General features: G+C 39.4%; 1 protein-coding gene and 1 long non-coding RNA gene across 2 annotated transcripts; both read right to left on the bottom strand.

Annotated features, from left to right (window-relative positions):
• Positions 1–5672: 5672 nt before the first annotated feature.
• On the bottom strand, positions 5673–6369 carry LOC138627720 (uncharacterized). Its single transcript, XR_011311409.1, has 3 exons — positions 6323–6369; positions 6043–6119; positions 5673–5751 (listed from the first exon to the last, which is right to left on the bottom strand). It is a non-coding gene; the product is annotated as an uncharacterized lncRNA (long non-coding RNA).
• A 35-nt stretch (positions 6370–6404) lies between these two features.
• LOC138627733 (early endosome antigen 1) lies at positions 6405–18603 on the bottom strand (the record flags this gene model as incomplete). The annotated part of the gene is made up of 15 exons (XM_069710279.1): positions 18587–18603; positions 17882–17942; positions 16491–16821; positions 16163–16265; positions 14352–14444; positions 13938–14140; positions 13348–13595; positions 13042–13152; positions 11605–12662; positions 9729–11574; positions 9051–9198; positions 8683–8788; positions 7548–7704; positions 6750–6836; positions 6405–6458 (listed from the first exon to the last, which is right to left on the bottom strand). Coding segments are annotated over exons 1-15 (4623 nt in total), but the record flags the coding sequence as incomplete, so codon positions are not given.
• Positions 18604–19782: the final 1179 nt, after the last annotated feature.

Below are 19782 nucleotides of genomic sequence, written 5' to 3'. Positions count from 1 at the left end.
TCTCTAAATATAATAGGAAATAATATTTGACCTATGTGAGCATTAGTCCTGCTGGATCTGTGTTTCCTACGGCAGTAAGTGTAATGTATCTTAATGTATTTTTGGAATCAAGGCTTACACTTTTATGTCAGACAATGCATGTACGATAACAAAATAATAAATAACAATATTAATGTTAGGTCTGTAATAAATCCCAACTAAAGGTGACCATAGATATTTGATGTAGATCCAAATTGTCATATTTATTAGAAATGACCTTTTAAAAGGTTTTTGTTTTTTTTCATAAAAAGAGGAACTCAAACTGCAAAGAAGAAAGAGCAGATTTTCATTGAGAGGAATCTTTAAAAGAAGCTGTACTAAATGTAACACCTAACTTTTTTTTTTTCACGATGTCACCTTTTGTTTGACAAAAATGTTTCTTGGTGTGCGCGTGTGCTTCTGTTGTAACTGTACATGTAAACTCTTACTATGATGTCAGGTCTGTAAATGGGTTACGGGTTCAGTTAGGGGATGGCAGACCAGATGGGAATGTGAAGTGTGCTATCGGGACAGAGCGAGCCCAGAGCCCGGCCGATACCTCTTACCCAGCGAGTTATTTAAAGGCCCCCTCACTGCGGCAGGACAAAGTGGGCCAGGCTCGAGCTACGAGCTGCAGCATTGGGTCACACTCGATCACCTTTCAGATCATCAGCACACATCCGATTCATTTCAAGTGTAACGTCATGTTGTGGTTATCCCTGTGTGGTACAGAAGACACCAGCAAGAGCACAGGATGTTTACTCAAAGCTCAGTCAGATAGGAGAGTAACAGGTTCTGGCAGGACACTCAGGATCAGCAGCATGGCAGGTACTCCAATTATACAACTGTGTAGCCGTCTGTTTCAGTCAGTCGCACCAGTACTCCTGCTGTTAATGCTCACTTGCTATGTGCTTCTTCAGTTCACTCCTGTTATCTCTATATAATAATCTACTGCTAAGTTTTAAAATGAACTCTTGGGTTGTTACTTTATGCACATTTACCTCCTTATTAGCTAATGTTTGTGCTGTAGTAGTATAATTTCAGCTGCAACATAAAGAGAGGAAATAAACAGGTAACTCTCCAGAGTGAAGGACCTCATAGTGCAGTATCTTGGTAATGATGACACTTTATATTACTGTTTGATATAACCTATTATTGTTAGGAAATTGTAGGGTTATAACTTATATTATTACCTCTAAATGTTTTTTGTATTATTGCACTCATATCAATGCCCCATTATTACCCTGTTACAATTTACCACCAATAGTGTCGTTGTTATAACAATGATAATTCTAGGTTATTGCCTCTGTAACAGCTAAGGGATTAACCCAGTATTTACTTGCTGTATCCAAAGTATCATCTTGTGCTACCAGGATAACTTGTAGCATTCTCCTAAATTACAGGGGCCCGATGACTGATACTCTTTTTTTTTTAGCTTGATACAAAAAATAGCAGAAAAAGTTCCAATTTAGGAATAAAGCTAACGTCACTGAAAAAGCCTTCCGCCAAAATGGTTGCAGGCGTGTTTTGTACAGCAGTGATCACAAGGAAGAGAAAGAACAAACACAAAGGAAGAGATGCTGTAGAAAGTCTCAGTTGGCAGCCGACTCAACCGGTGAGTGGGGAGGAGAGGCGTTGTGCTCCCACCCAACACGAGAAATCCTGTACAGAACAAGACACAGGACTTTTTTTAAGGAGCTATTCACTAACCTTCCTGCTCCAGTTAGTGAATATGCTCCAGATCAGCCTAATGAACATCCAGCCTCATCATAATAAAAGTAGTCACTGTGTAAGGAGTGGAGCTTCAATCCAGGTCTCTCAGTAAAAAAAATATATATATATTTTACCTTTTTTTTTTTTTTAATTCTACCTCATACTAGTGAATAGTGAGTGTGGACAATTTTTATTAAAATAATCCAAATGAAAAGTTTAGCGTCATGGTCCGGGTTTGTTGAAAAGTCTCACAACAGATAATATCTTCAGTGTTATTAACCATGTGGGTTGCATGATATAAATGTTTTTATGTCGGATCACTGTTTATGGCTTTTTAAGTGTCCAAATTCAATAGAAATATTGTTTCTATCTTCACATCAGTTTTTGTTTGTTCCTGGCTCCTTTCACTCACTGCACATACACGAGTTGACTGTATCACAATACTTCCCCAAACACCAATCAGCCTCGTCGTCCTCCATGCCGAGGCTGGTATTGCCAAACTGGTTGGTGCCAAATTTATATTTGTCTCAGGTGAACGATGTAGGATTTTATCCATTGTCATGGAAACACTGATAAATTTGAGTTTGAGCAAACAAGTTGCATGTAGGTCACACGCCTCTGGACAGGATTTTATAACACTGTAGTTCAAATGAAATTGGATAAAAAAAAGTTCATGCAGCTCTTTGCTCATTTGAAAACACAGACTTGTGTCACATGTAAAGAAACAAATAATCAAAGTGTCTGTCAGCTGCAGTGTAAACACAATTGTATAGTTGTAGGGGGACGCAGGCTGCGCTCGCAGATCAGAGCAGCCTCTGTGCTGGATGCAGTAATTGATCTTTGCATGACTAAATGGGCCACTTATTTTTACAGCCTGAGCAGGTGCACCTGTGTGCTGGTGTTTCTACATCAGCCGCTGATCAGTCATGAGGACCTGGTGAGTTTGTGGGGCAATTCGACACAGAACAAACCACGCAGGTGTGCACAAACACACACACACACATTTCAAACTAAATCTTTGGGTGATGCACCATGTTGCTCTGATTGCAGAGTACAGGTTTATGTTCTTTATGTTTATGTTTATGTTCAATCATACCTGATGTGAAAAAAACATGTTGATTTTCAAAGAACGAGTGCAGAAAAGGTGTTCATGTTGTTTCAGCTGTGATACACCAAAACACAGCAGCTCACAAAAGTGAACACAGGTGCACCATTACTATCTACCCATGATGGACAACATTAAGCATCAGCTTTGCTCAAAGTGTCATCTCACATGACTGGAGTTTAGAGTCGCAGGGAAGGAAAGAGGAGTGTTGGGTTTTAATGAGCTCTGATGTTCCTCTTTAGGAATGTGACTCCAAGGAACAGAGCCACACCGAGACAGGTCCTCCGCACAGACACTCAGAGCTGGGATTTATAATGTACACAGTTACCAGATCTCTGGAGATATTACTGTATTTCTACAGAACAAAGTTGGAAGACTTAGAGATACGAAAACACTCATAAAAGCTCTTCTTAAAACACTCAAGATAATCAAAGGTTTAAACAGATTATGTTTTAAGAGTTATCTGAGGCAGGTTGTAACATATCTTTGAGTAATGTGATGAGTTTTACTTATCACCACGATTCTTAAAAAGACAGCGTGAAGTCATCGTATAAATAAAACAGATTTCCAGAGGTGATTGTAAAATGTTTGGGATATGTCTTTCCTGAAAACACGCAGCAACACATACTGTGAGCGACACACACTGTGAGCGACACAGCCAGAGGTTTTTGTTCAGGATTTTATAACGAGGCAGCATGTCAGCTTTGCTTTTGTTCAAACTACCTGATCCATATCTCCACACTCTGTATGCTCGGTGGTCTGATGCCAACAAGCACCTGTTGACTTGTTCTTTTTGTGTCATTTCTCCTCAAGGGACATGTTCCCTCGGAAGCCGATATCCTGTGAAGTCAGCTAAGGTCATCTTTTACAAGCTGAGAACTGACTGACAACTAATTGTTTTCTGTTTAAGGTCTATGTTATGTCAGTAAGATGCCAATGGATACTTGATATGAGAGAGAAACTGGTGATTTTAACTTGAACATCCTTCAATTAATCAATTAGGATGGAGAGATGATTAGTGGGCAACTATTCAATCATTATATATAATAATAATAATAATAATAATAATAATAATAATAATAATTTACATGTCATGGTTCTGCCTTTACATTTGTTGGGTTCCTGTTTTATGTTGAAATTACTCCTCTCTTATGTTTGGTTCATTCCTGCCTTTATGATTTTCCCACCAGCTCTTGGACTCCTGTGTTTCATCAACCCGTCAGCATTAATGTGTATTTTGTTCTGCCTCTCCTCCTTGCTTTATCTAAAGTATCATATAGTTCCTGTGCTTTTTCTTTACCATTAACCAGCAGAACTGTGCGAGTAGAGCTTGCAATTTGCTAAAACCTCCAACTTCCAGCATTAAATACACATTTAATACACATTAAATACATTTTTTTTTTTGTATAAAAATTGCACAATTATGTGGTTACAGCTTGTAAATGTTTGACAGTCTTCTGTGATATTCCACTGCTTTTTAGACAAAGCATGATTTGAATTTGGTTCACTGTTTTCTGATAGTTTATCAATCAAAGGATTAGCTGCTCCATTCATCCATGCATTATCTATATCTTTATCCTGTATTGGGTCTCAGCAGATTTGAGGTGAGATTAGTTGATTCTTTGGTTAAATAATGTACATATTGAATGAAAATGATAAGAAATGTTTAGTTTAGTTTAGCTCCTCTTCTTTTAGTACAACTACACCTGAAAATAGATGATAACGTGTTGTTAACGTGTACATTACAGCAGGTTCTGCTCATCATTACAGTAGCGTTCAGCATCACAGACACATGTCATTTATGGACGCTCTGTCAGTCAGATAAGATCAGACAAGTAGATAAAGAAGAAATAAACAATGTTTTCTGGTGCTCTCTTGGTGCTTATGCGATTTTTTTAATTCTTCGATTGAAGCACGTGAAGCATTTCTCTGTGAATTGTAGCAAAATCATGATAATGAAATGCAGGTAGTTAAACTCGTAACAGTAATATGAGTGTTTAAAGAATGGAACAAACTTTCTTATCTTATGCAAAGGCTGCCAAATAAATAAAAAAATATTCATTAGGCTGCCAGTAGAGCTGAGAATTGAGACAGCTTTCAATCTAAATTCAAAATGTTTCTGTTCAGCAGCTTTTTGTTGACATCTCTGTGTTGTGGCAGTGTGCTTTTGATGGTGACTGCTTTTATTGTTTTCCTCGCTTGTTTCCTCTGGAGTCTGTAAAGCACGTCGTGTTACCTGGAGGTACGAAAGGTGTTTTACAAATAAATTTTGCCTTTGCTTTTTACCTAATATATTGTATTAATGAAAATAGTGACGTATATTAAATTGGCCACTCTTTTTTATTTGTCTCAAATATTTTTGTCGGGGGAACGGCTTCATATTTGCTTTGAACAGATTTTATGGTTTAGAAACTTACAGTCACATCTCCTGTTTCACCTCTGCAGGGAGAGTAAATGTTGTATTATGCTGCATCTAGTGGAACAAAATGTAAATAACTTAGAGAACAGCAACATGTCGAGTAAAATTTTAATGGAAACACAAGCAGTACGTCTATAAATTACAAAATCACTGTGCAATGTACAGAACTATAAACCGAAATATGAATATAATTTCACTATGATTAGTCTGTTTATATTTTATGTTTAACTAGAATAATGTTGTCTAGAAAAGCCTGTGATTGTTGCTCCCTCTAGTGGTTTTCTGATGCTTCAAATCTTGACTGCTCTTTTCCACACAGCAACAAATCAGCTTTTTACACAGTACAAAAGTTATATAATAAATACCGTGCAACAACAAAGGTTACACTTAACAGACAGAAACACATGTCTTTGAACAGCTGCAGCTCATCTTCTGTGGATCAGACCGACTCAAACAACTGCCTTCTTTCTTGGACAGACAGACCCTCTTTTAAACTCTGGAGGTTAAAGACACATACAAAGAAGAAGAGAAAAATGAGAGATAAATGAAAGAGTGGAAAGAGAGTAAAAATCCCAAACTGTAGTTGGTACAAATCAAAGGTTTTAAAGTGGTTTTTTACACAGTAAAGGGAACATTGTAATCAACACATGAGATCATGATTTTCTAACCAGTCAGAATACATTTGGCCAAACAGGTTCAGACACACTTTTCAAAGCCTTTCAATATGGAGACTTTTAAGCACTGGAATAGGTAAAAATGAAAACTGATTCAAGACGTGCTGGTTTACCTTTGATCTAACGGGTCTTGTCTGATGCATGAGGGATCTTTTCTTTGGAAAAGTCTGTGTTTTTGTCACGGTGTCCTCTGAGAAAAGAAGAGAGTAGAAAGAGCAGGGATGGAGGAAGAGGGAATGAAGAACACTCTCAACCTCTAACTATGTGCTGATAAATGACATCAGAATTTACATTAAATTAGGCAGCAATCATTGACTATCTGATTGAATGTTCCCTGGTTGGATGTTTGTGTATAAATAATCATTACATTTCATGAAGTAAAAAGTGTCTCACCGAGGCTCTGTCCCAAAGTGTCTCTGCTCCACATAGCGAACTTCAAATCTTCTTCAAGTGTGTTGACATGTTGATGAGGAGACTGCTGGTTGTTTTTATAGAGGGCCTGCAGCTTATTCTGGGCGTAGATTTTGTCCTACAACACACACACACACACACACACACACACACACACACACACACACACACACACACACACACACACACACACACACACACACACACACACACACACACACACACACACACACACACACACACACACGTGTTATTTTGCCTTAGTCTTTAGTTAAATATTTACATTTCTATGTTTTCTGAAATTTGTCCCTTAATTTTAGTAAATGCAAAATCCTGTTTTTCAATCAAATCTACAATTTCCTGTTGAAATCCAGATAAATTTCCTAGAGGTTTGAAGAGATTTTTGTACCATTCGTGCTATCTTCAACTCTTCTCTGAGAGAACGAGCCTCTTGTCGGAGAAACTGCATTTCTGCCTCCCTCGCTCGCAGAATCACCTGTAACATGATAAAAATACATCAGCATCAATATAGTATGATAAAGTAGCACACACATATACATAAAAAAAAAAAAAAAACAAACATAAAATGGACTATAACTCTAACAAATTTAGACATTCAGGAGAGTTTATGATGTGGGACAAAGATAAAGGTTAACTTCTTTACATTCACCTTGTTTTTTACTGAAACATACTACAAGCTCCCTGGTATTTTGTTGGTCACAGTGTAACCAGAGTTCAGCAGCACACCGTGATTCAACAAATATGTCTCCCCCCATAGATGAAAGAAAAAGTAACAAAATGCTGTGAAAGCACAACTACACGGTAAAGAACTAGTTCTGCTATTATTGCAGGTGTGGTATCTTAAAACGGTTTACACTGTTTCAATTGTAGGACGTGTTGTGCTTTCAAATGATATGTAATTGGCATAAAAAATACAGAAGCAGACTTTTCACTTGGCCCGTACTCTCTGTTTTATAGACACTCACCTCCATCTCGTAGAAGTTGTTTACTTGAGGGGCCCCATGTGATTGCTTTCTATTTAGTGAGAAATGTAGCTGAGTCATTTCATCTGACTCTCTCTTAAAGGATGACATGGGAAGACATAAACAGATAGAGAAGATGTGATAATAAATATTATGAGTGGCTTTGCAAATTATTACACGCTGTTTGCTCTACCGAGATGTGAGTGAAAAGAAAATGTTTCTACCTGTTTCTTCTTGAGCTGCTGGTTTTCTTTTTGGTACTGCATCATTGATTTTCTCTCATCCTGCAGCTCCTGGCTCAGCTGAGAGTTTTCCAGGCATTTCTCAGTGTGCTGGACCGACAACACTTCGAGCTCCTTATCCAATAATTGGATCTGCTTCCTGTGATGACAAAGCACAGACGATGTTGTACAGTAATGAACAGATAAATTGTATTAGGAGGAAGTGAGAGATATTCAATTAGTATGCTCTAGAAAGTAACAAAGCTATTATGAGAAACTCGGGGGGCTGGGGGGGATAGTTCCCCATCACAGAACCAATGGCTAGTTGATACATTTTTATTTTATGGAAACATTTCTGCCAATTTTGAGGCTAAGGAAATACTGTGAACATTTTCCCAAACAAATCTCTTGCTAACAAAGAATTGAGTGAAAAACATCTGGGCAGGTATATTACAAGATGTCCGTGCCCAGGGTGCCTTGAAAAAAATCTATGAGTCATTTCCATTATTATCATTATTGTAATTTATTTCCATTACATGTTACTTTAATTCAGAATCTGCTCTTATGATTAGATGCACATCAGGGTCCACTTCACTCTCTGAAGGTATCAGGAATTCGGACACAACCTGAACTAACACACGTGCAGCCAGTTCACCTCATTGGTTCTCAGAATGAGATAAGTGGGGTTTATGACGGACAAGACGCTGCAAACGTTTTATCTAAACAACACTAACTGAGGTCTTGATCCTGACTGGAATCCTGAATGTAGACTAACGGCTTAGGTTTATCTGAAGAGCCAGAGACCTACAGGCACCTTGTGGTCAGTGAAGTAATTCTGCTCCACACGTGGGTTGATTGTATTCTCAATTTAAAACACGAAGTCAACCTGTCATTAGCTTTTCCCTTTTTATTTTCTACGTGACAAACTGTGACTCTTAATGTGAAGGAATTGTAAATTCGAGAGAAAAAGAAACTCCAGATTCATACCAGAAACACTGAATACACAGAACTGCACATCACAGTAAAATTCAATCCAACAGACCTGCAATAAATGCTGCAGTAAAATAATAAGACAAGCAGCTTCAGTCTAAGAGTGAAAAAAAAAAAAAACATTTTGAGAGCAGCATTAGTCACTCACTCATATTCGTTGTGGAGTTGTGTGATGTCAGCGTTCTCCCTGATGCGCTGAGACTGTCTGCTTTTATCCAGCTCCTGTTTATGTGCTCTCCGCATCGCTACGATGGCTGTGAAAAATACAGTAAATTTGCAATTACAATCGACTTTTCAGGATTGGACAAATTCGTAATTTGTACTTCTCCTGGTAAAATCACTCATAAAATTGCAAAAACATAATTGTGACTTAAGATTCATACAAATAATGCAACTGTCCCAATTCTCCATGAATGTCCCAATCCAAAACAAAGAAAAGCTTATAACAGTAAAATTTCATTTCTCTTCATCACAGTGCTTTTATATATTTAGAGTTTCTTGCAGGGAAACATTTACCTGCCACTGTGGCAGCTGTCTCCTCCTGCAGGAGCTGCTCTTTCTCCTTCAGAAGATCAGACACCTCCTCCTGATGCTGCTCACGTAGATCTTCTATCAGCTTCCTGTGTAGTTTCTCCATTGCACTGAGCCCCCGATCACAGGATGCCTGTAAAGACGTTTAGAAATGGTTCTCTGTTGATATAGTGCGATGTATATAAATAGAAAAGGAATGCATACTATATATTATTATTTGCTTGTGTGTACTTTTTATTTCATACTGAAACAGCAGTTTGTTAGCAGTGATTGATTAAAGTTAAATAATCAATCACATTAAATCCATTTTTAAAAAGAGGTGCAACAAAGACAAGCTAATGTACATGATAACTCTCCACTTAAATACTGCTCAGTGCTGCTCATCAGTATGTTTTTCTGAGGGAACTTTTTTTCACTGTAATAATCTTGAACAGCTAAAACTGAAGGAATCAAATGAAATTAAGATTTCAAATTAGTCAAATTGAAGTGAAGAAAGCAGGTATTACATAAAACCACCCATAAATGACTCATTCAGAAACCGAATGTTTTCTGAAAGATGATGATAATCAGTGGAGAAATTCAAGTGGTAAAATGTTTTTTAAACTATTGTCTTAAAATCAATAATTAGTGAAAATATTTCATAAAAGACAAAGTCTTTGTTACCTGAAGTTTTCCCAGGTCTTTCTGGTGAGTCTCTCTCATAGTCTGGGCATCACCTCCAAAGCCCTCCTGTCTCTCCGTCACAGTCTGGTCTAGTAGAGAAAAGGTGCCTTCTGTGAAAGGAGGTGCCGCTGCACAGGATTTGGTCTGTCTATCTTTGGAAACATAAGACTTGGTGTAGTAACCATGTAAGTGCTTCATCTCCTCTTCGTGAATCTGCTGCAGTTCGATTATCTTCTCCTGAAACCCTGTTTCCAGTTTTTGCATCCGTGCGTCATGAAAGTCCTCAATTTTCTGTATGTCTTCCAGGAGTCTCTTGTTCCCGGTTCCTACAGATGATAACTTTTTCTCAGCCTGCTCCAGTTCTTCTCTCAGCGTGCTGTTGTCCTTCTGAAGCTGACATAAGGTGTGATTAAAAGCCTCTTGCTCATCCGTGAAATTGATGTCCTTCTCTTGAGCTTGAAGTTTGTTCTGTAATGCCTCGCTTTGCTGAGACTCTAAATCCAGGTACAGCCTGTCTGATAGATAAATTAACTTTGCCTGCTCCTGTAGATAATTTAAGTCAACTGCAGAAGCCTTTTTATGGTCTGTGCTACACTCACTGGTTTGGCTGCTGTCATCTGAGGTTTCCTGGCAGAGTTGGTGTAAGAATTTAGCCCTTCGTTGCAGCCGGGATACAAGTCTGTCTAACCAGTCTGGTTCCTTCTCTGCCTCAGCCTTTTTGTCATCAGTTTGGTCCGTAATCTCTTCTAAACCTCTACCGCCGTCTCGTTCCTCATACGGAGCCAACTCTGGGGGATTAATATCAGCTAGACCTGTCCTTTGATGGTCCACCTCTTCGTTATTTACTTGAATCACGCTCTCATGTTGCTGCTGAAATTTCAAGGAAGCATAAACGAGCTCTGCTTCAGCACAGGCTCTACCGATGGCACTCTCTAAAGGCTCGTCACAGCCTGTTCTCCCACTCTGCGTCCTTTCTTCTGTTTTCAGGGTTATTCTCTGGGAGATTATGTTTTTGTACCTGTGAGCTACATCACCCTCGTCCTTTCTTGATGATAAGGAGAGCTGATAAATATCATTTTGGCCCTGAAGGACAGACACCATTTTTTCGACCACAAATTGTTCCCTCATTAAACACTTCCAGACACTTCCCACATCATCCTCTGAGGACTGTGTATTAGTGATCTTACTTTCAGCACAAGTTTCACTCTCAGCTCCAGCTAACTTCTCATTGTTGAGGATCTTGTCCTCCCCTTTGCTGGCATTGTATGATTCATGCTTCTGTTTCTCTGCATCTTTCTCTCCTTGCTGAAGGCAGGCCACTACGGTGGCCAGTTGTTTCTCAAAGTCTTGAATATCAATGGGAGTGGCTTGAAGCCTCTCTCTGCTGGCTTGTACAATGTTCAGAGCTACCTGAAACCTGCCAACCAGCATCCTGCAGCGGTTCTCGGTCTCCAGGGCGAAGCGCTGGCTCTGCTTGGCCTGACTGTGAAGCAGCAGGCTGAGGTGCTGGGTGGTCGCTCGGCTCTGAGTGAGCTGGGAGCAGAGGTGAGGGTCCTGGCAGCTGATGTGAGTCTGATGTTCCTCCAGTCTTTGCGTGATGTCCTTTAGTTTCTCCTCTGTTACATACAGCTTTCTTTCAAGTAACTGGATCACAGACAGAAACCTTTCTGGGTTGTCTCCTGCTGTCACAATGTACTGGTATGATGCGTCAATTGATCGAGAGCGGGTTCTCCCATGTTCGTGAGAACCGTTGCTATATACCTGAATGACATCTTCAGCATTTGAGCTGTTAGACATCTGACATCTGTCCATTTCCTTTGGACTGCTTTCATTTGTTTCTTGTCCTCTCTCGTTGTGCTGCAGAGACTCTAAAGACTCATCCTTCAGCTGAGAAGAGGCGCAGGTGCAAACCTTCAGCACTTCATTCAGTTTCACCTCCGTCTCCTCCAAGCTGTTACCCAACACTTCCATCTTCAACAACACTTCACTGAGCTCCTGCTCCTTCCTGTCCAGCAGGTTCTCGTAGCCTTCTCGTATATCCTGCATTTCGGCCTCCCTTTGCTGCACCTTTCCTGATGCCACCTGCAGTTCCTCACAAACTCTCTCATACGAGTGCTCCAGATTGTAGAAGTGTGTTTCCTCTGTTCTCAAGCGGTCCTGCAACCTGCTCGCCTCCTTGTCCGCCTCTGATAATTGGTTCTGCAGCTCCGTGCAGCGATGGTCCAGCTGCTCTCTTTCCTCTTGGAGCTGCTGCACAGCAGATACTGTACACGTCATCTCCTCTTGGAGCTGTTGTTGTGCCTCCTCGATTTCTCTGGTGAGTGTCTGACTCTTATTAAAGCTTTCCACCTGCAGCTCAGCCCCGTCCAGTCTCTCCTGAAGGTCTTGCGAGTGTCGCTCGGCCTGCGCCAGGCTTGCAGTCAAGCTCCTTCGTTCTCTCTCCTGACTTGCTTGTAGGAGCATCAGGTGATTCTGCAGTCGAGCCTCTTTCTGAGCCTGTGCGTCCTCATATGATTGAAGCTGAGTTGTCACCTCTTGGACTTGTTTTCGCAGCTGTTCAGCCTCCTGCTGGAGACTGTGGAGACTCTGTAACTCCTGCTGCAGCTGTGTCAAGCGGGACTCAGTCTCCCTCCTCTGCTCCTCACTGATGTTCAGCTGGGACTTCAAGGAGGCCAAACCCTGCTCCCACTCCACCTGCTGCTCCTGAAAGCACCGCCGATCCTGCTCTAGATGGGCTTGTGCAAGCGCTGTGGCATCACCTGTGACCAACAGCTGTGCTTGTTGAGCCAAGAGATCTACTCTTCGTCGTAGTTCAGCCTCTCTGGCTTCCTCCTGACTCCTCTTTTGTGCCTCCAGCTCAAAACGGAGGTCGTGGTTTATCTTCTGCAGCTGCTGGAAAGCCGCAGTTTGTTCTGAAGATGAGCTGGTGCCATTCTGCGAGACAACAAAGTTAAAATCATTTTAAAAAGTTGTATGTAACTTGGAAGATAACCAGATGTTTTAGCTATCTCAGACTGGTATTAGTTTGCAGCTGATCTTCAGAACACATTTTTGCACAAAGAGGGAGGATTTGGTTGCTCATCACTGACAATGAAAATGCTTTAAGAAGGAACCTACTTTTGACCAATGTAGTTAGCAGAAACAATTCCATCAATAATGTTTTAAATGTACATATTGGTCGGTAAGCGTTGTTTTACAATAGACTTAATAGACTTACATGCAACCTGCTAACTGTGCCACTAATGTAAGTTTAAATATATATTTATTGACACACATATATATATATATATATGGTTTTGAGTGCCTTGTTTACCTTTGTAAAAAGCCTCTCCCTTGAACGACTCTCTCTCTCTTGTCGTAGCTCATCCTGCAAGTTCCTGTTTAACTGCTGGAGTTGAGACAGTTCCCGCTGTATTTCTTGGAGCTGTGGACAAATGGCAACAAGCTGTCACGCAAAACATGTATTTTTTTCATTCAGTAGACATGTTTTAATCAAGCATTTATGCACTTCTCATAGAATCTTACAAGAATCAGTTTGTTTGTTATTTCCTGTTTGTGACACCTTATCAGTTTGATATGGCAGAAAATACAATGTGTGTTTTTAAAATTATTATCTCACCTCTTTGAGGAGTTGACCAGTTTGCTGCTCACATGGCAGTGTTTCCTTGTCTTTAGAGCAATCACAGCCGCCGTTTATTGGTACCTGTCGGTCTTGCCTCTGCGGTGCTGTCTCAACTTGCTGCCAAATCTGCTGAATTGCACTTTGTGTGTTTGAATGTTCATCAAAACACTCATCATTTGACAGCACCGCTGTGGAGGGACAGCTGTCACTTTGGGATCCTTCAACACATGATTCAATGGTCACACCAGTTGCACAGAGAACCATACACAGAGATAAAATTAGTTAAAATGATTTCTAACAAAAGAATATATTGTATATGATTATGTCTAAGGAGCAAATTAATAATTGCAGCATGTTGTTGCAAGTATACAGAAAAAAACATGAGTATGTCAGTCAGCATTATATCCATTCACTGACTGAATGTGATGTAACCGATAATAATGATCATTTCAAAGTACGAGAAGATTAATATCATAAATCAAAATATGCAACGCAGGCATCTACATCAATTTTACCGTCGGATATTTCCTTTTCGAAGCAGTTACTTTAAAATGACTGTTTCTCATTTCTCTCTTTTGACTGAGTACCTTGGCCCTCCTCCTCCTGCTTCAGAGGATTGGTCGGCGATGGAGCAGAGGAGGCAGAAGACGAGACAGAGAGAAGAGAAGATGAAGACTTTCCATCAGTTTCCAGTTTGGTCTCCTGTTCTTGCTGCTGTTGATGTGAATCCTCTGTCCAGTCAACACCTCTGTGCTCTTGTAACTGCTCTGTCCTCTGGTCTGAAAGGGAGCTGTGACAAATACAGACACATCTTTGTATAAAATGCATTTTGTCATGTTAAATCCACTAACAACCGCTGGCTAGTAAGAAGATACTTTGTGATGTAAACCCTCCATAAAATCAGTCCCGATGGCAGATTCCATGAGATCTGGGAACAGTGGAATATATAACATATATTGACACTAAAATTGCAGGACATTAATAAATAAAATAAAGTCTACCTTGTGACGTTGTGTGGAGGACTGGGCCGCGCATTCTTCAACACTACTTGGACCCAGTTGCGTCTCATCCCAGATAGCGTGTACACCCCGTCTCTGGTCTGTGCAAACACAAATATTGTTCACCAGTATTATAAAAGATATACAGATTCCTTCAGCTAATCCTGAGCTAAACTAAAATATAAACCTTGAGACCCAAAGTGAGATGACCTTTTAATTGTGCTCTTTAATTTAACCCTCATAGCTTTAATTGCCTTTGCAGAGACTTAATTAAAAACATTTTTGGCAGGGCCGGCAAACAGGAAAGTTTCCAAAATACTCTAGTTTACCATCTGGCTTCCTCACAACATCATATATAAATCAATTCTGCACAACATTACAACTAATACTTTTAATCAAATTTTTACTAAATGGAAGAAAGGATAAAAAAAAAAACTAAAAAAACAAAGCTGGAGACATGCCACTGATCTACTACTAACACACCTTCTGGGGAAAGGTGAATGTGTAGGTTATATATGCAGGTTTCCAGTCATATTCTTTGTCACCAGCATGAGTTTATCGAAACTGATTGATTATTTTGATTTACCCTCAACGACTGGAAACCCACCCTAACTTTCCACAAACTTTTAAAAATGGTCTCTGAAAGAACCTTTTCAGATTTATACTTTTAGGGTTATTGGTGTAAATACATGTTTTAAGCTGTTTTCAGAAAAATGACATGTTTATTTAGACATGAGTAGATAAAAGATTATTACAGGTATACACAAAAACAACATTGGAGCAGCAAGCAAATTGCAGGAATTATGATGCGAGGATTTCTTTTGCATCCAGAAACAGAGATAACACTAGAGAGATAAAAACTGGTTCCTAATTGTTTCCCACTGCATTTTTCAAGGAGCTTAAAAGTTACTGCTGCTTCGCTCATATTTATTTCACACAAATCTACAAAATTGTCTTCATTTTACAACAATTGGATTTTTTAAAAAAAGTTGTGGATTGTTGTTGAACCTATGAACACAAATTTGGTGTCAGATATCTGAAATGATGTCTGTTTTATCTCTGGTGTTTTCATTTGCAGTTAAAATTATATTATTTACAGTGTGAAGTGAAATAAAAATATGCTACATGCAATAAATCTTGCTGTGTGATATTTTGTACTTTCTCATTGGCTAAAGGAGCAGAATCAGCAACACATCTTAATGATTATGCACAAAAGAAATGATATTCTTTCAATAAATGGCGAATTACACAAGACCCATGATAGATCCCTGCGCACACCTTTACAAATCCAGACTGCACCATTTCTTATTGGATAATTTAGGTTAATGTGGTGTTGATCTTTGTGGGGAGGTTACACTATTATAGTCATTTTAGACCCCCTATACAGTACAATGAAGACATTTATGTATATTGAGTGTGTCTGTCTGTGCAGACACCAGCAGAGAAACATCTGGGTTTATTGATCCTTAACTGCACGATCAGTGTGTTAAGATTCAAATTGAAACACATGTATTCATGAAAACATCTTAATATTAAGAAATACCTGTTTCTTTCCTTTGTTGAAGTGACGATGACATGCAGTGGTGGAAACCAAAGAGGAGGAAGACTGCGGAGGCAGGGAGGAGCTGCTTGTTTTCATTTTCCCACCATTATCACCGTGACTCTGGTCTTTTTTATTTCTTTAATGAAAATGTAAATAGAACACATGGATAAAACCAGTAATCGTTGATGTTTATCATCCATTTGAAATACAGCAGAATAATGGCCTTTCATGAAATGAGAACCCATGATTAGAAAAAGGCTAAACAACAAACCTGAGATGCTCCTCAGAGGACGATAGCCGGCCAGAATCAGAAAATTTCTTCCCAGCGGCTTGTCCTTTTCCTACTTGTGAAGTCACAACTGCATTGTTTAAATCTGTTGCAGAGACAGCAGCAAAGAAACAGTTGAATGTGAAGCAATCTGAGAAGGTTCTTCAGTGATATTCATCATCATTTTTCTTTATTAATTTAACAACTTTAAACAAAAAACAAACACAGCATAATTAAAAGTAGCCACCACATTTAAATGAAGAGAAATAATCATGCACTTCTGTATAAAAACTGCAAATAAACGCACATAATTTAACATGAATGCAATTACCATCTCCGGTAGATCTTTGGTCAAGTCTGTTGAGTGAGCGGCTGCTTCTCATGAATGGAGCAGCAGTGAGACAGGTGGTGTTGAGGGATGAGAAGCTCCGGCTGCTGCTGAGGCGGTGAGCTGGTCTATTTGGGTGGGACGGTCGTCCTTTAGCCTGCCGGCTGAGGCTGCCTCTTTTCAAACTGCCACCAACTTTACTATCAGCTGCAGTCGAGTCAGTGCCTCTGCTGCTCAGGCTGTTGCTCCTTCCATAACTGATGCTGGTTTTAGACTTACTGCTGCCAGCCGGTTTACTACCACTACTGACAGGTACTGTTAATGCTGCTGGTTCCTGGGAGAGAAAGAGAGAGAGAGAGAGAAAGAGAGAGAGAGAGAGAGAGAGGGTCACAAAAGTTAAAGTTTTGTAAGTTTTTCAGCTTTTAAGATGTAAATATTCAAATGTCAAACATCACACCTCATGCTCTCCCCCGCTTTAACTTGGACTCTTTGACACATACAATCCGATCGCTGGAGAGAGATTCTTAATCCTGACAAGAGCTCTTAATTTACTTAAGTACCATCTGACCAACACTGCGATCATGGACAGACAAACACACACACACACACACACACACACACACACACACACACACACACACACACACACACACACACACACACACACACACACACACACACACACACACACACACACACACACACACACACACACTTTAGACTTAATCACACTTGTGCATTGGAGAGCCATCAGATATAGGCAGTCTATTCCAGTCTTAGTAGATGCAACCTCACCATCTGCAGAGGCAATTAATCTGTGGCTGGACCACAGGACAGAAAAATCAATTAGAAGAGGCCTGAGGAGTCCTGACGTAGCGGTTTGTGCAGCTTTTAACTGCACTGACTTGATTTTCAGCCATTAATGACGACATAAATCAAACTAAATGCACGCACACCTCACAAAAACATGCACCCAGGAAAATGTGTCCATGTTAATACAGTTAATACAGTCCAACACTTTAAGTACACAGTTGACACATTCTGCTGAAGAAGGGATGTTGTTTGAGTAGTAAGATTATGTATTTGTAAAAAATAAAACAATCAGCAAAATAAACTGATACATTTTTCTGTCATGAATTCATAAAAACACAGGATGAGCAGATATGTCACATTTAGCTCGACGTGTTCTCTGCAAAATGAAATAACACAACGCGAAATGTAAATGACCTAAGATTGTTGTGATAACGTGTTAACTTGGTAATAAGAGTGCTTTGAGGTTTTACTGTGTTGAAACTCATGGAGTGTAATAAAACAATCAGATGTGTCTCTGGATCCTTCTTTTACCAAGAGAGAAGCATTACGACCAGCATGTTGAATTGTTTGGCAGCACTTACCTTCCCCTCCTTCTTCTGTGTAGTTCTGTTGCCCTTAGTGTTTACCAGGGTGTCACTCCACCTGCAGCAAGATTAGACAGCTCCACATAAATTCACAAAATAAATATTTAATATTATTGTTAGGTTGTATTTGGATAATCAGACTTAGAAATATTTCCTTTGTTTGTCGTTTTATTTAAAGGTGTCACCATCTTCCTCAATACTAATGTGTTTACAGCCAATAAGCCGCTCTCAACGCATTCATTTAAAAACAATCAACCATGGTATGTTTATTTCTAAAGCAGCTGGTGAACAGCACATGAAGAGAAAATATCACTCAGACAATGATGCTTGCTGTCAGTCAAAATTGTTCTCATCAACACCCAGTATTCATACCAGGTAAACAGTGTTTGAGCAAAACATAAACCAGCTTTATTTCATAAAGAATTGAAAAAGGGGCATTCATACTGAATATGGTAGCTGTCATTGCAACATACTGCTTCTATGTTATTTTTTAATGAGGAGGTTAGCAGTCAATCATTTATTAGTCTGCTTCAGTTTTCATTTTAACTGGACAATCTGATTATTTTTTTTAAAAGCCTAAAACCAGAAGCATTGCTCCACACATTATTGTGTAGATGTGATTTATATCTGTCTGTACATACACTAAAATAAACTGATTTCATAGGAAACAGATAACAGATAAATGAATAAATGCTGATTTACCTTGGCGCCTTGGACATCATTTTCAGGAGTACAATGATACGAGCCTGAACGAGATTCTTACAATAATTGTGATGACTCCTCATCCATCTGCCAAAAGCAGGTGAGCTCCCTCCTAGTCTGTCAAACACCAGAGAGGACAAATCACAAACATGTCCATATAACAGTGTCGCAAAGAACACACACACACACACACACACATAATCCCATGCAGAGTTGACAAACTCCATTAGAGTTTTGTGGGATTAGGCCAACAGATTAACAGGATTACAACACAGTATTTTCAGGGAATTTGACGTACCCGCCTACAATATTTATCCACTCCTAATGTCTATCAAGTCAATATCAAATAAACATCTTACATCAGCACAAACCTGAAGAGTAGTGACGAGAAACAAACACAACTCACTCCAGTGCCAAGAAATTGGCTGCAGACACTTGCTCTGCTGAGGGTACACGGCGACACAGCTGTCACTGTGAATCTGTGAGCTGTGACCTGAACTGGGTTTATCACAAACAATTTCTTTGATACAAATCTGATCTGAATAAAACACGTTTTACACACTGTGAGTAAAAAGGCCATGTCTCGTTTCTAACGAAACGGATTATGATTGGACTCAAACATCATATCATGCCACGAGAGATAAAGAACTGAAATTAATTAATCTTTTAATTGCATGTGGCCAAGCAAAATGTGTGTAGCAGTAGATAAAAACTCTGAGAAGTAAAAGCAAAAAGAAGTACAACTGAAATCACTGTGGGGTATGATGTAAAACTTCTCCAATTAAGTATAATGAGGAGATCACAGCCTTTAATCTGACGTGAACAAAAGAGCCTTAAAAAAACATTACTGGCAATTTTCTGATTATGGGATGACTGTACCATACTGTCAGCTTCATCTACCCCAAAAGGTCATTGCACAAAGCAATTAATACACCTTTTTCACAACACATATTTTGAGTTGAGTGTGTGTGTGTGTAATATTGATTTTTATTATTATTCATTTTAATGGTTTTACAGGTAATGGACATATCTGATTGTAATTAACATCAACTGCCAAAGGGAACATTTACTGCCAACAGCAGACCCGTTTTCCAGATAGGATACTAATGTCAACACTAGAGGCTGCAGGCCTACTTCAAGAGCTCCTCATCGAATCCATGTTTACACAAAAGGGATGTTTCTTTCCACAAATCTAA

This window comes from Brachyistius frenatus, unplaced genomic scaffold (genome assembly GCF_029030835.1).
Source record: "Brachyistius frenatus isolate BFR_SWC_R1_liver_20210118 unplaced genomic scaffold, ASM2903083v1 Contig_90, whole genome shotgun sequence".
NCBI lineage: Eukaryota > Metazoa > Chordata > Actinopteri > Embiotocidae > Brachyistius > Brachyistius frenatus.
Note: the sequence above shows the minus strand (reverse complement) of the source record. Positions and strands in the feature narration are given on the sequence as shown.